Source organism: Vipera ursinii (genome assembly GCF_947247035.1).
Source record: "Vipera ursinii genome assembly, chromosome: 5".
In the NCBI taxonomy this organism is placed as follows: domain Eukaryota; kingdom Metazoa; phylum Chordata; class Lepidosauria; order Squamata; family Viperidae; genus Vipera; species Vipera ursinii.
The window spans coordinates 55,874,851-55,889,220 of NC_139518.1; the positions used below are offsets into that span (position 1 = coordinate 55,874,851).

Below are 14,370 nucleotides of genomic sequence, written 5' to 3' on the forward strand. Positions count from 1 at the left end.
CCTTAGGAACTTGAAGATGCGTGGACTTCAACTCCCAGAATTCCCCAGCCAGCTATGCTGGCTGGGGAATTCTGGGAGTTGAAGTCCACGCATCTTCAAGTTCCTAAGGTTGGGAAACGCTGATCTAACGCACGGAGACTCCATAAATAATCAACACAAACAGAGAGGATAAATATAAATACAGCGAAAGTCCCCGCGAGTCAGTCCAGCGCCTTTTTTTCCCCGCTTTCTTTACTGGCGGTCCGGGAGTAGGGCTCGAAGGCGGAGGAACTCAGATATCGGGCCGACAGTTCTTGCAAGTTCCCGGCCAGAGACCCGGCCATTGCTAACGGGTTGGAGGAGAGCCGGCTGGCCACCGAACCTAGCAGGGTAGGCACCGGGAGGCTGAAGAGGTTGTGCCCGCCGGGCGGAGAAGGATGAGCCGTGCCGGCGGCCGCGCTGCTAACGGCCGGATGGTGCGGGGAGCCTCCCGCGGTCCCTGATCCTGAGCCGCCGGTGCGGCTAGCGAGGCTGGGGGCTCGCAAGGCCGAGCCCAAGGCGCTGGTGGCGCAGGGTGGAAGCAGGCCGGGCGGGGACAGCAGGCGTCCTTGTTCGAGGAGTCGCAGGACGCTGCAAGTAGCCGCGGTTTCGGACACCACCGACTTCATTTCCGAGTCCTTGCCTTGGTCTTTTTTCTGCTTTGTGCGTCGGTTCTGGAACCAGACTTTGACCTGCAAGGAACCGAGGGAAGAAGGGACAAAAATCAGCGTCATCTAGCGGGGCCTAGTAAAGGCCTTGGCCTTCTTAGGCCCGGAGCAAGAGAGGAAAGGCCGCCATTGTCCCTCCCATCGCAATTCTCGGCCTCTTTCCAGAGGCCTCCACAGGACCACAGCGACCGACTGGAGACTTCCCGGGGGGGGGACGGAGATTTCTCCGTGGGAGTCGAGCGGCTTGCGGCGGAAACCTCTGTGTGCGCGTGGGCAGCCGGCTGGGAGCGCGTGGGCGTCAGGCAGCAAATGGAAGTCAATTTTCCACAAAGATCGCGAAGCCAAGCTGCACTCTGGAAAGTGCTACCGGAGTGTCAGGGAACAGCAAAAACTTCAAAGGTTTCAACCTTCGGAGCCTTGAAGACACGCGTGTATTGTGGACTCGGCCTGTTTTGGGGCTTATTGAAGGAGCCGCATGAAGCGGCCAGAAAAGCTTCGGCATGGGCGTGCATGTGCTGAGGAGCGGGGGTGGCATCTCTTAACAAAATAAGCTTTAAAAAAAGTTATGTGGAGGAAGCCGCCGCGCCTCGTTTTCCACACCTTCTAAGCCTCTATCCCCACAGCTAGGTGTTTTCAGAAGCAAGTTTAGGGGAGGGGGATGAAACCACAACGAATTAATTGAAATCAGGCAACACTCCTATGTCCTTGGAAAGGATGCCTCTAAACACTTAACTTCTTAGGTCCCTGACATGGTGTTTTGTCGTTTAGGCACTCCTACCTAAATATACCATTTTTTTATCCCAAGGACTCATCTGCGGGCAACAGCTTTTGGAAGATTTTGGCTAATTTAGGTTTTCCCAGAGTCATCCCCATCCAGTCAGCTACTTCAGCCATCCCAGCTATCCTTTGCTTAGATTCCTATGGCAGGCCGGGTTTAGGCTCTACAGCCGCTTTCTTTGCCTACCAACCCTGCTAAATCTGATAGGCAAAGAAATGCTAATTAGCTTGTCAGAGAGGGTCATTATAGTACATCTTTTCTAAGAAGTATAAAACTAATCCCATCCTTCCTTCGTGTTAACAGATGATTCAAGTAGAAATAATAAAGCCACACCTACATTTTATCATAGTTCTTCCTGTTCTCTGTGTGTAAAATGTACAACGAATTTCATTCTATTTCTTAAATTAATATATTTAAAAGCATCAAGTATAGATAATACTTTGGTAATCTGTTTCTCTTTTTGAGTCTGACCACCTATTTTAAATTTTGACTTAATGTTTTCAATTTTCTCAAAGCATTTTATTTAAATCACAAAATTAAACACTGCATTATATTATATATTATATATTATTATTATATTATATATTATATTATATTATATTATATTATTATATTTATTATATTATTATATTATATTATATTATCTTCCCTGCCAACTCTTTATTTAGCAAAGTACAGCTTTCAGATGGTATTTTTTCCCTTGCAGGAAGGGAATAAATGTCTCTGCCTCTGCATGGTATGCACACAGACACCTGTGCCCACATGTATATAAACACACATATGCAGAAAATGGCCCCGCCTTTCATATTCCCCTCCCCAGCCTATTCTTCAGGTTGTACAACTGAATGAAAGAAAGAACTTGGCTTTCAAAATCAGAGCAGACCCATTTGGGGCTGATCTCATTGTCATTGTCGGCCCTACTGCCAGGCATTCTGTCCATTGCCTCCAACAGCTAATCTGGTATCAGGGAAAGAGCAACAAAGTCCTTGGTATATAACACAGTTGTATTTTTCACTATAAAGAGGTACTTAGAAGAATTACTACCACAAATGGCAAAATTTGGGCTAAACTGAAGAATTTGAACCTTGATGGGAGTAAATAGGCATTTGCTGTTATGTCTGTGACAAATAATGTATGGGACTGCTCATTCAAGACAGAAAAAACAAGTCAAGAGATAATGTGAGGAAAACAAAATCCATAATCCATAGAGGCAGTAACTTTATGAGACCAAAGGAAGTTCAGTGAAATCCTTGCTTAATATTTGATTTCAACAAATCTTCATCTAGCAAGTTTGGTTTAGGAATGGGAAGGGAATTTTGATCGTTTCTGGAAACATATCTGAACATTTTAACATGGATGAAAAAAATAGCCTTTTGCTATCCTTCTGACCCCTGCATTTATTTATATATTAAGCTGTTTTGGTTTCTCTCTCTTTCCACACACACACGCACACACAATATATGGCAGAAAGGAGAAAGGAAAATACTTGGATACCCATTTAAAAGAGACGTTTCCTTTAAATGGAGCTGAATTTCTGATGACTTCAGAAATTTCTGTTGACCTCATTTCGTGTTGGGGGAGCAGTGCCAAAGTTTTTTGCCATTATTATTTTCTGAGTATTTTCCCTATTACCTGTCTAGCCAGCAACTCAGAATTCCATGGAGGAATTGCATCTAAGGTTAAATAGACCCAATACTGTTGATTTCCCAGTCCAAAGAAAATCACACAGATACTTCCACCTAAAAGTAAACTATCTTCTTAAAAGCATGTCTACATATATCTGGTCAGAAAACAGATCTATTCATTCTCGTAGGAGAACGTGTTCCTTGAATTAAGGGAAATTATTATATATTAAATTATGCAAAAACACAAGCAGTTGCCTGCACTATCTCCTTGCTTTCTTTTTATTTTTGTGTTTTTTATAAAAGGTAATAGTTGTTGGTCAAACTAGAGAAACAAAAAAAAATGTTAAGTCCAGCGAAGTTCTGCAAAGAGATCTATACTGCTGGGATTCTTTTCAGTATGCCAGTCAGAATACATTCTTATACCCTCTATTTATTTTAATTTTAACAGTATTAGAACAAACAGCCCTGTGTCCTATTGTAAACAGTGATACTTAGATATGCACACATTTAATAGAGAAACACCATTAAAGTCAACTTGCTTCTGAAGAAATAAGTATTCTTCAGAAATCAGTATTTTTAGAACCCCAAAATTGCTTAAATCCACAACAGCAACATCTCTTTAAGCGCTAACAATGTGTTGAGATACCAAATAAATTCAGTACGATTGTCACATGGTGGAAGTCCAAGCAGCACGTTGTTTTTCAGGCTTTTAAGCTCTACCCCTAAATGCATTGAAGGAAAAGCCCTATTGACTATAGCAAAAGAAAAATAACATTTGGGTAAGAAATACTCTGTTTCTTCCATAAGCTATGAATTCTCTTAAGTGATAAGAATTTGTAAATTCTTATTTTATCTTTTTTTGTTGAAATTTTACTTTTTTCCTGGGATTTGGTCTTGTTGAGAGGAGATCCTTGCAACTTCTGTAGTTTTTCCTCCATGTTTCTCTTCCAGAAGCCCTCACTATCTGAGCTATGAGTGTTTGTGGGAAGGGAGTTTCTTCAAAGATTCTTGTGTATAAGTATGCAAAACTATTTCTGTAGTTCTCAAAAATTACCTTAGAGGCTAATTAATTTTTCAGATTAAATGCTTAAAGAGTTTATGAAATATCTGTGGGTTTAGAAGCAAGTTATATACTTGCAGTAACTCCCCATTTCCCTGAGCCAATTTATTTCTTGGGTTCTTAACCTCTGGCGTTTAAGGAGGCAATTCACGCCCTATTGAAACAAACAGCTTCCATTCCTTCCAGATATTTAGATGCTGATCAAGTTGAAAAACTCTCTTTGAAAGGAGGAAACCTGCAAAAGCATGAAGAGTGGGATTTTGCTGATGTGCCCTAAGTTTAGGCTTGGCCATCTTTGGGTGGTTAGCTGTAAAAAAACAAAAAACTGGTCTTCAACACCAACCACACCCATGTAGGAAGCTACGCAAATGTTAGCTACAGTCCTCTAGGTCTGGCAGTAAGTGAAAACCTCCTCATCTCTAGGGAAGAAAACACTCCTGCTGAAGAGCAGTGCTGGAGCCATTGCCCCAGTTCCCAAACCGCCTTTTGCCACCAAGATGTTTGTATCTTTAGTACCTGAGTTTCTGAGAGATTGAGCTGCCTGGCCAGCTCCGTTCTTTCCCGTCCAACCACATATTGGCACCTCTGGAATTCCATCTCAAGCCTATAAAGTTGTTCGGCAGTGAAAGAAGTTCGAGTCCTCTTGGGGCGGTCGAGATCAAGCCCTTTTGGAAGAATTATCTCCCTGATGGAACCTTTGGCATCTGGCAAAAAGAGAAGGAGGCATGTTTAGATCCAGAAGGATGGGTGGCTCATGGATCCAGTTTTTAAGAAGTGTCTGGAGAGGCCACTCTAGGCAGAGCAAGAAGCCTCTCTTGGCAGGGACTGAAGGAGTCTCAAGAATTTCCTGCTAGCTAGCCTCTGCACCACATTCTCAGATTGTGGCTTACAAAGCACACCATCCTCCATCCCAAGGGAAGAGCTCTAACACAAAGAACTCCAAAGGAACCTCGCAGGTTTCAAGACCGCCAGAGGCCTATGCCCAGCAGTCTCTGCCTTGCACATTCACACCTGCTTGAGTGCCCTCGATTTCCCTACAGGGAAAGCATTCAAGTGAGCCATCTCAAGAGAGCTGTGATGTCCACCTTCTGCAGCCCCGCTCCCTCTTTGGAGCTGCCTGCTTTTCCATGTTGATGAACATCAAGTTGTCCTTCATGGCTGTCCATTTTCTGCTCCACCTTGATCTCACCACAACATTGCAAATTTCACTAGCCTCTTGCCGGTGAAATACAATCTGATCCAAATTACATAACAGGCTTTCCTTTATGGGTTTGCCCCGTAATTTTCCTTCCTAATCTGTGGGGAAGCAAGCCTAGACTTCTAAGATTTGATTTCTTCTTTCAACCGGGATGGTGGTGGTGTCCTGGATGAGTTACCAGGCCTGTTTTTCATTCATTCAAATGTGAGTAAAAAAAAAATCCTTTTTAAACACACAAGCACACACTCGGATATGTAATTACAGAAATGAAAAACTGACTTGTTAGGTTTTTTTAATTTTAATAGCAATGGGAAATTATTCCATTGCTGTTTACTTGGAGGAGGCGAAAAGATGATAATAATCAGGCTTAGAATAAAAACAAAAGAAATTCATATCAAGGAACTAAACAGTACCACAAACCATTTAAGGAAACGTGCTAAAATTGCACTAACTGAATAATAGCAGCAAAATTGCACTAACTAAATAATAGCAGCAAACATCTCCTCTACTACACCGCTTTCTGATAGGTTTTGGTATTGTAAAGGCACTACCAAAAAAGCTGCAACCGCCAAATATTTGAGCGGGAATGGGTTCAAGGGTAAGGAATGCTTGGAGGAAAGACTTGTCTGGGGGGGGGGGCGGGTCGCTATGTACGAGAAAGAATTTCCTGCTGCTGATGGAAATCAAAGAATGGGACAAAAGTGATAGACTGAAAATAAGAGAAGCGCCCAGTACATTTCTGAATAAGTCTCCAGAGGTTATTTTTTATTCCTCCTCTCCTCTCTTCTTTTCTTTTTGCTTACCTTAAGCACTGGAGGTAAGTTTTCTTTCCCCTTTTTTTTTGGAAGGCGGAGAGAAATTTCAAAAAAGCAAGTCTTTTGCAAAAAGCTGTGACTGAAAACTCCTATGGAGAAGTAAGTTCTACTGTACTGAATCCAATGGGTCTCACTCGATTGCAAGTAGTCAAAAAGAATTGTAGGCTGAATCTAATGGGATCAAAATAGGACTTAGCAACCTTTCCTGCCCTTAAAGCAAAAGTAAACTATACGAGAAACACCACTGAGGTAGATCTTAGCTTTCCCTTCCCTCAATGCGGAGAAAATCTGTATTTTGTATAACAATAACAATCTGTATAACATGCTGCCCCAGCTAAAATGCAAGGTTTGGGCATGGAGCCCTTCACAACCTTTGACAATCCAAATTGCAAAAATATTCCTAGACCGGAGAAACAGATCAAGAACGGGGGTGAAAGCGCTCAAAAGAATGAAGTGAAGCCATTAGGAAACCACAGTAATTCATCTGATTTTGCAACGAGAAAAACAAAAGAAAAAAAGAAAAAACGAAAGTAAAAACGAAAGGAAAGGAAGCAGGCGGGCGGGCGGGAAAAAAAAGTCATTAATCAAAATTTCAGAACGTAAAGCGACGGTTTTACCTCGGACTAGTATTCTTCTGCAATAATCCGGGTCAGCGGAACTGGATTTATTTTTATTGCAGTCTTCCGAGACGCCCGAAGCCGAAAAAGTCCCTTGCGGTTCCTTCAAAAAAGAATTCGAAATATTTCCTTCGGAGCTTTTGCTTTCCTTGCCTTCTTTATGCCCGTTCTTGGAGAGCCGGTTGGTTTCGAGCTCTGAATTGCATCTAACGTCCATTTTGTCTGGTTTCCCAAACATGTAGTGCAATATGGTGTAGAGGTTTGTTTTGCTTTTTTTTTAAGTGGGAGAGGGAGAGAGAGAGAGAGAGAGAGAGAGAGAGAGAGAGAGAGAGAGAGAGAGAGAGAGAGAGGAGGCGCGGGATGAGGGTGGAGGGGAGGAGGAAAAGAAGAGAAATCTGCTGAATATCGCCCGGCGTGCACGACCAGTTCGGTGAGTAAGAAGCGAATCCCTCGAAGGCGAGAGTCCGTTCGTCTGCTGGAGAGGCAGGAAATCGGCCGCTTCCTCAATCCCAGCGTCCTAGTGCGAGTGTCCAGCTTGCCCGCGCCCCAATGGTCAGGTACTCAACAGTGCAACTCTTAAAATGATTTAATGCCTCCCTTATTACACAGAGAGGGATGCAGTGGTTAGACACCCAGAGGGACGCGCCCTCGCTGTTTCAATTGATTACGGGTAATTTTGCAGCCTCCACATTTAGGTTACCTCATGAATACACTAAATTGTTTGGATAATATATCACTTCGTAATGGGTGGTTTGTATGCTTGTCCCCAATCAAGTCGAGTTTAGCCAGTGAATAAACTGAAATGATTGGCCTTGCTTTCAGGAAACACACAATCAGAAGGCTGAGATTTCCAGAAGGAGAAGAAGGAGAGCGAGAAGAAGGATCAATTGAAGGAGCGGGAGAGGGGGCGAGGGAAGAAAAGGGGAAGGAAAAAACAACAACAAACAACTCTTGACAAGATTCAGCCAGAATTGTTTAGGGGCCATTAGCAGCCATTATTAACTTTCTCCAGTTTGGCGTTCACCTTTCCCGATTTCCGAATGCGTTCATCCCAGACACGCGTCGGACAGAAATACAAATCTATTTATAAATAGATCTGGAAAAGGCTCCGCCAGTGTACCAGATCTTCTCTGCAAACAAGTCACCTCCCTAACGGGAAACCCGTTTGGGGGAGGGAGAGAGAGGCTCGTCTTGGTACGGATCCCAGATCCCAGAAATAAGAAACGGATTTGTTTCCCCGTTGGAGATGGGCAGAAGAGGGCGGACGGGGTGTTACATTGGAGGGATCCCCTAAACGCTTCTCTCTACTGCCTACCAGCCATCTTACAACTCTTTTCTCTGGTTAATTCAATGCTGATATACATGTAGGTGCCCCCCCCAGCTCCGCCTGCACGCCTTTCATAAAAATTGAACACATTTCCTTCCTCCCTCCCGCCTGTAAAAAAAAAGCCTGCTTTGTATCCAGATGGATCCAAGAGAGAGAAGGAGAGAGGAGGAGGAGGAGAGTGCGGGGCAGATCTCAACTGCGCGATCTACTAAAGGGGGCGGGGAGAACGAGAGCGAGCGAGCGAGAGAAAAGTTTCCCCCTGGCTATTTCATTGTCTCCGCTACAATATCTTTGAGAACCGCAACAGCCAGTAATCCAATAAGACCATTGATTAGACGACAATGATTCAATTCAAGCGCCTGGCTTTGTGCACAGAGCATGCTCCAGCCTTTCTTGTCACCTTGCAGGGCAGAAGCCCTCTTCACGCTGCTCTCCTCATTCAGGCCTTTATGGGAAATGTAGAGCGAAAGGAGTGAAAGATGGCAATTATCTAATTGGACTATTAACAAACAATTCTCCGAGTGTGGCTGTCTGGCATTGGTTCTTGGGCGGGGTGAAAGGCCGCCTGTTGCACTGGCCCCATTCACAAAAGAGTTGCAGGGGCCAGGCGAGGAGGAAGAAAGCGGGGGAACTTCTCACAGAAAATCCGAAGCGGCTTTAAGGGAGACGTCCTTACACACACCCCACACCACACACACTTCTCAGACACCCCGCTTCTCATTTCTGAAGGTCGGGGGGACCCTGGAAGAGGGAGGCTGCTAACTTTCTTTAAGAAAAAAAAATGACGCTCTCCCCCCCCCCCGCCGCCGCTGCCCACCCTAAGCCGTAGGCACTCCTAAGGGGAAAAGGAGGTAGTTTTACACCGAAGTTTACGCGGTAACTTCTGGGCGCCCCTGCCACAAACGAATCCACACTCAGAACGAGACACCAGCTACATCTGAACAGCGTATGCCAAGAAAGAGACTTTTTCAGTGGTTCATACCAACGGTAACCTTCCCTTCCTCTTAGTAGCCCATTGAATTGGAGAGCCACCTCTTCCCCCCCCCCCCAATGCCTCTCGTTGCAAGGGTCTGCCTTTGGAATCAGTTGGCCGTAAACACCTCTTGTCATTAAAATAATTTCCACTTTAATACACCTGAAGCACTAGATATCTACTTGGCAGATGCAAGCTACTTTCAGATTTCTGAGGGAAGGGGTCCTAAGTGGGGAACCTTTCTCCATAATAGCCTCCAACCTTGTCCCCAAGGATGAAATTGGATGCTGTCAGTTGCTTTTAGTATATTTGTATAATTCAGAATATATATATATATATATATATATACATACATATATATATATATATATATATATATATATATATATATATATATATATATATATATACATACATACATACATACATACATACATATATATATATATATATATATATAGGGTGTAATAAATACGTTGGGTGTAAACAAGTGCATACTTTATTTTATTGAGGGACTGTTATTCTTGCTATTGTTTTTATCGGTTATCTTTTTGCCTATAAGGCACTTGAATATATATAATCTCATATAAATACATAATATGCAGTTTTTCTGGGAAATGGAGAGAAATAATATGTAAATGGACTGAAAAGAGCTATGATATTTAATAATTATCAGTAAGATTTAATGCCTGAATATTTGTACTAAAGGCAACACTTACCAGCACACTCTTCCTTGTGTCATGATGTGTGGAACTAAATTCACACACACACACACACACACACACACACACACACACACACACACACACACTTGTGGATGGAAGCCTATTACATATCTTTTCTTCCAAGAGTTCAGGTTGATGTACATGGATCTCTTTCCATATATATTTTGACCTCACAATAATCTGATAAAATAGCTTAGGGCTTAGGCAGATAATGAAAAAGTGACCTAATGCCATTTAGCAAGCTTCATGGCTGAGTGGGGATTAGAATCTAGGTCTCTGAGTCTTTGTGCAATTTTCTAATGCAAACTTTCTCATGTTGGTATCTTCCAGGTGTACTAGAATTACGGTTGTCATAATACATAGTTAGCATGGCCAACAAATTTCTGAATTGAAAATATGGGAACTGTAGTCCAACATAACTGCAGACCAACTGCACCCATTCCTGGATTGGCAGGCCCTACTTATAGTCAGACATGCTTTTGTCAACCTCCACCTTGGACCACTGCAATGCACTCTACATGCAACTGTCTTTAAAGAGTATCTAGAAACTTCAGCTGGTACAGAATACAGTGGCATGGGCAATTGTGTGCAGTCCTAGAGCAGTGCATGTTACACCTCTGACCCATGAGCTGTATTGGTTGCTAATTTGCTTCAGGTGATGGTTTCACCCTTTAAAGCCCTTCATGGCATGAGATCAGACAATCAGAGGGGCCAACCCTTCTTGGTAATCTCAACCCACCAGATCTCAAGGAGAAGGTATTATAGGGACCTACCCATCATCAGTGTGTCCCAGGAGACATGCCTTCTCTGGTGCGGCATCTACTTTATGAAACATTATTTCTTTGTCGTCCTCCCCCCCCCAAAAAAAAATAGATTTGCCCATTCTCTTTAATATTCCAAAAGACCATCAACCTGGTTATGTTGCTAAGGGGGACCATTTTTATTCTCTCTTTGCCTATGGTTAGTATAGTTGTTTTTATGATATTTATTATTGTGCTTTTCTAGATATCTATATGTTCTTTTTATATTAGCTGTTTTATCTAATGTTTATCTAATGTTTATCTAATCACCTTCTGTGAGATGGGCAGCTCTATAAATTTGATTAATAAATAATTGGAAGTCGACAGATTGGGGTAGGCTATTCTAAATATTAAACCCTCAGGTTAGTTTCTGTGGCCTTCGCTGAAACTATCAGTCTTATAGAAAATCAAATACCACCGAACATTACATGTGTCTGTAACTAGTTAGAAATTATAGTTTCATTTCCAGTCTTGGGCATCTGATACTGTATTGGATGGGGTAATATAGGAATATGTGTACCACTGCACCACAGTGTCTCTTCCTAACTTAGCTGATGTGACCTAGCTTAGATATCTTGTCCTTAGAAACTTCAGTTTGTGGTAAGGTTGCCTCAGGATTTCATGGTTGTCGTGCAATGTGAACCTAATATAATCTGATCTCATGGACTGGCAGGACACATTAGATTTGATATCTGACTGACTAAAACAGGTAATCTGCTGATGGATGAGCTCTCTAAAACTGTTGTCATGGTCAGATCTCTTTCTTGTGCTTTTAAATTGGGGGCTGCTACAAATCTCTGCAGCAATGGAGGACTGGTTAAATGGTCTGATGTGGTTACCCAGTAGATCAAGATGACTTCCTGAATGTGTTTGGTGAGTTTTCCATCTCACCATTGATGCTGTTGAAACCCTGGCTGACCACTGACATACTAGTCCCTATAGTTTCCTTGGCAAGATTTTGGAAATGGTTTGCCAATCTAGAAATTGCAAGTGGTGTAAAATGCTTTGGCTAGGCGACAGTGAACGCATTTTGCATATATACTGAAAGGTTTGCATAGGCTGGAAATTGCTGTCCAGGAAAAAGATACATTCTGCTGATCTTTAAATCCCTCAGTGATTTAGGACCTGGCTATGTGAGGGATCACTTTCCTGGTGTGAATCTGCCTAATCACTGAGATCAACAGAAAAAGCACTCTGAAAGAGATCTTCACTGTTAGAAGCTCAGCTGTCTGAGATATAGAAGGTCTTCTCTTATATGACTCACTGGAAGTTGGGTTTGATCCCTACTGTCCCACATTTGGAAAAATGGTAATGACACATTTCTTTCAAGTCCATTTGAAGGTTCTTATTTTCTTCCAGATCATAAGTCAAATAGGATTAATGATCTGAACTGTACTGTTGATTCTAACTGGACCAGAGCTAATTTGGTCCCTAGATACGCTTCTAGCCACTTAGTGTCATGGATGTGTCAAGCTACAATCACTGGTGCAATAGCAATAAATAAATAAATACATTTTTAAAAAAAGCATTAAAAACTTGATGTATGAGCCTAGCTCTTTGTGGGCATAAGGAAAAATCGAAGAAAAATAAAAATGAAACTTTCTGTTAATAGTTGACTTATGTAGGATAAAGCACATTTCAATGAAATGCATGTATCCATTATTTGACTGCCACCTAACTTTAAATAAACTAGATGCTCCACATCAAATTATAAAAATAGTATTATCTCATGAAAGCATCCCAAAAGGTATAAAGGAGACATATATGCATAACATTGTTCTGCAACATTGCTCTGCAAAGTGTCTACAGTTACATTACAGTCAATGCACTTACCTGCTTATTAGAGTCTTGTCCGTCCTGGATGGTGAACTGCAGGTGGACACAGGCAGTGATTAATGCATCACTGCAGGAAAGGCTGTTTCTGGCACCATTTAAGGAGGACTTGGTCTATCCCCTCCTTAAGAAACCATCAATTGGCCCAACCTGTCTGGACAATTTTAGTCCAGTTTCCCACCTCACCTTCCTAAGGAAGGTGGTGGAAAAATTAGTTGTGTTGCAGCTCCAGAGGATCCTTGATGAAATGTATTATCTGGACCCTTTTCAGCTGCATTTCAAGATGGGTCATGGAACAGAAATGGCATTGGTCATGCTTACAGCTGAACTCTGGCAAAAGTGGAATGGAAATAGTGCATCCTTGCTCTCCTTGACCTCTTAGAGGCGTTTGATACCACCAACCATGGTATCCTTTTGGGCCATGTGGGGTATGGGGCTGGATGGTGCACTGGATTGCACTGGATCGCTCCTTTTTCCAATGCTGGTCCCAATCAGTATTGATAGAGAATGAGAGGTCTAGCCCACAACCACTTCTTTGTGGGATGCTTCAGGGATTTGTGGGATACCACATACTCTCTTTTAACATCAACATGAAAATGCTGGGCTAGATCATCCAATGCCATGGGATGAGATATCAACAGTATACATAGCTTTATATCACCATCCCGAGTGATCCAAGCAATGTTGTGGCTGTCTTCACAGTGCCTGGGACCTGTAAAGGTCTGGATGGGGGACAACAGGCTTTGTCTGGACCCTGGCAATATGGAATGACTGTAGGTTGCACTACCCCAGACAGACCCTACAACCTGGGAGTTCTCCTGGACTCGCTCAAAGACCAGGTGGCAATGGTAGCTAGGAGGGCCTTTGTACAACTTCATATTAGGCACAGTTGCACCCTTACTTGGATTGTGAAATTAATGTGCTTGTTCTACATGGGGCTACACTTCAAGAGTATTCAAAAGCTAGAGTTGGGGCAGAATGCAGTGGTGCACACAGTTCTGGGAGTCTAGGGTGGCACTTATAACATCTCTGTTGCCAGCTGCATTGGTGATCAGTTTGCTTCCAGGTTCAATTGTTGATAATTACCTTTAAAACCCTATATGTCATGGGTCCAGGGTATCTGAGGAGTCATTTCAGCCCAGTGGGATGAGCCTGGCCCACTAGCTCCAGTGGAAGAGGCCTGCTATGGACCCCATCTGCTAAGAAATTCTGGCGAGCAGGTTCAAGAAGAAGGGCCTTTTCCACTGTGGCCCTGACTCTGTGGAGTACTCTGCCACCAGAGGTGAGAACTGCTCCTATCCTATTGGCCTTCCAGAAAGGTATTAAAACTTGGTTTTGCAAGTTAGTTTAGAGCCCTGAGGGGGTGCTCACTCCTGGAGTTCATTGACAGGATAAGAAGGCAATCATTCCGGTGCCTCTTGGTTCTTGTTTTTTTGCATAGCTTTTAACATTTTAACTGCTTTTCTATTTATTCTTTTATGATCTGTAAACTGCCCAGAGTTGCCTTATTGGGGAGATGGATAGCATATACGTTTAATAAATAAATAAATAAATTGTGAGTTTTACCTGCCTGCGCTTCTTAAAAATTGAAATATTCTAAAATTCAATCCTGGACACTACTCATTTGGGCAGAAGATTCTATAAAATCAAATATTATAATGTCATCAATAGTGCATTATATTTTTTACAGATAATGGATAAAATAAATTGATATGCAACAATATGACATGCATTTTAAAATAAAAAGGACATAAACTTTGGTAGGGAATTATAGTTTTGTGAGTGTCTTTATAAAATTATTCCATATTTAATTTTTCATAATTTTACTTTCCCCTTCTACAGCATAATAACAACAAAGAATGAAATTGTGTCCCTCAATTATGCCAAATTAAAATATTTTTAATTTGATTATAATGCTCTAGTATGATTGATT

General features: G+C 42.3%; 1 protein-coding gene across 1 annotated transcript; it reads right to left on the reverse strand.

Moving 5' to 3' along the window:
- Positions 1-200: 200 nt before the first annotated feature.
- VAX1 (ventral anterior homeobox 1) lies at positions 201-7,017 on the reverse strand (the record flags this gene model as incomplete). Its single annotated transcript, XM_083365086.1, has 3 exons — positions 201-710; positions 4,666-4,853; positions 6,780-7,017. The coding sequence occupies 3 exons, from the start codon at positions 7,015-7,017 to the stop codon at positions 201-203; spliced, it is 936 nt and encodes a 311-aa protein (XP_083221212.1).
- Positions 7,018-14,370: the final 7,353 nt, after the last annotated feature.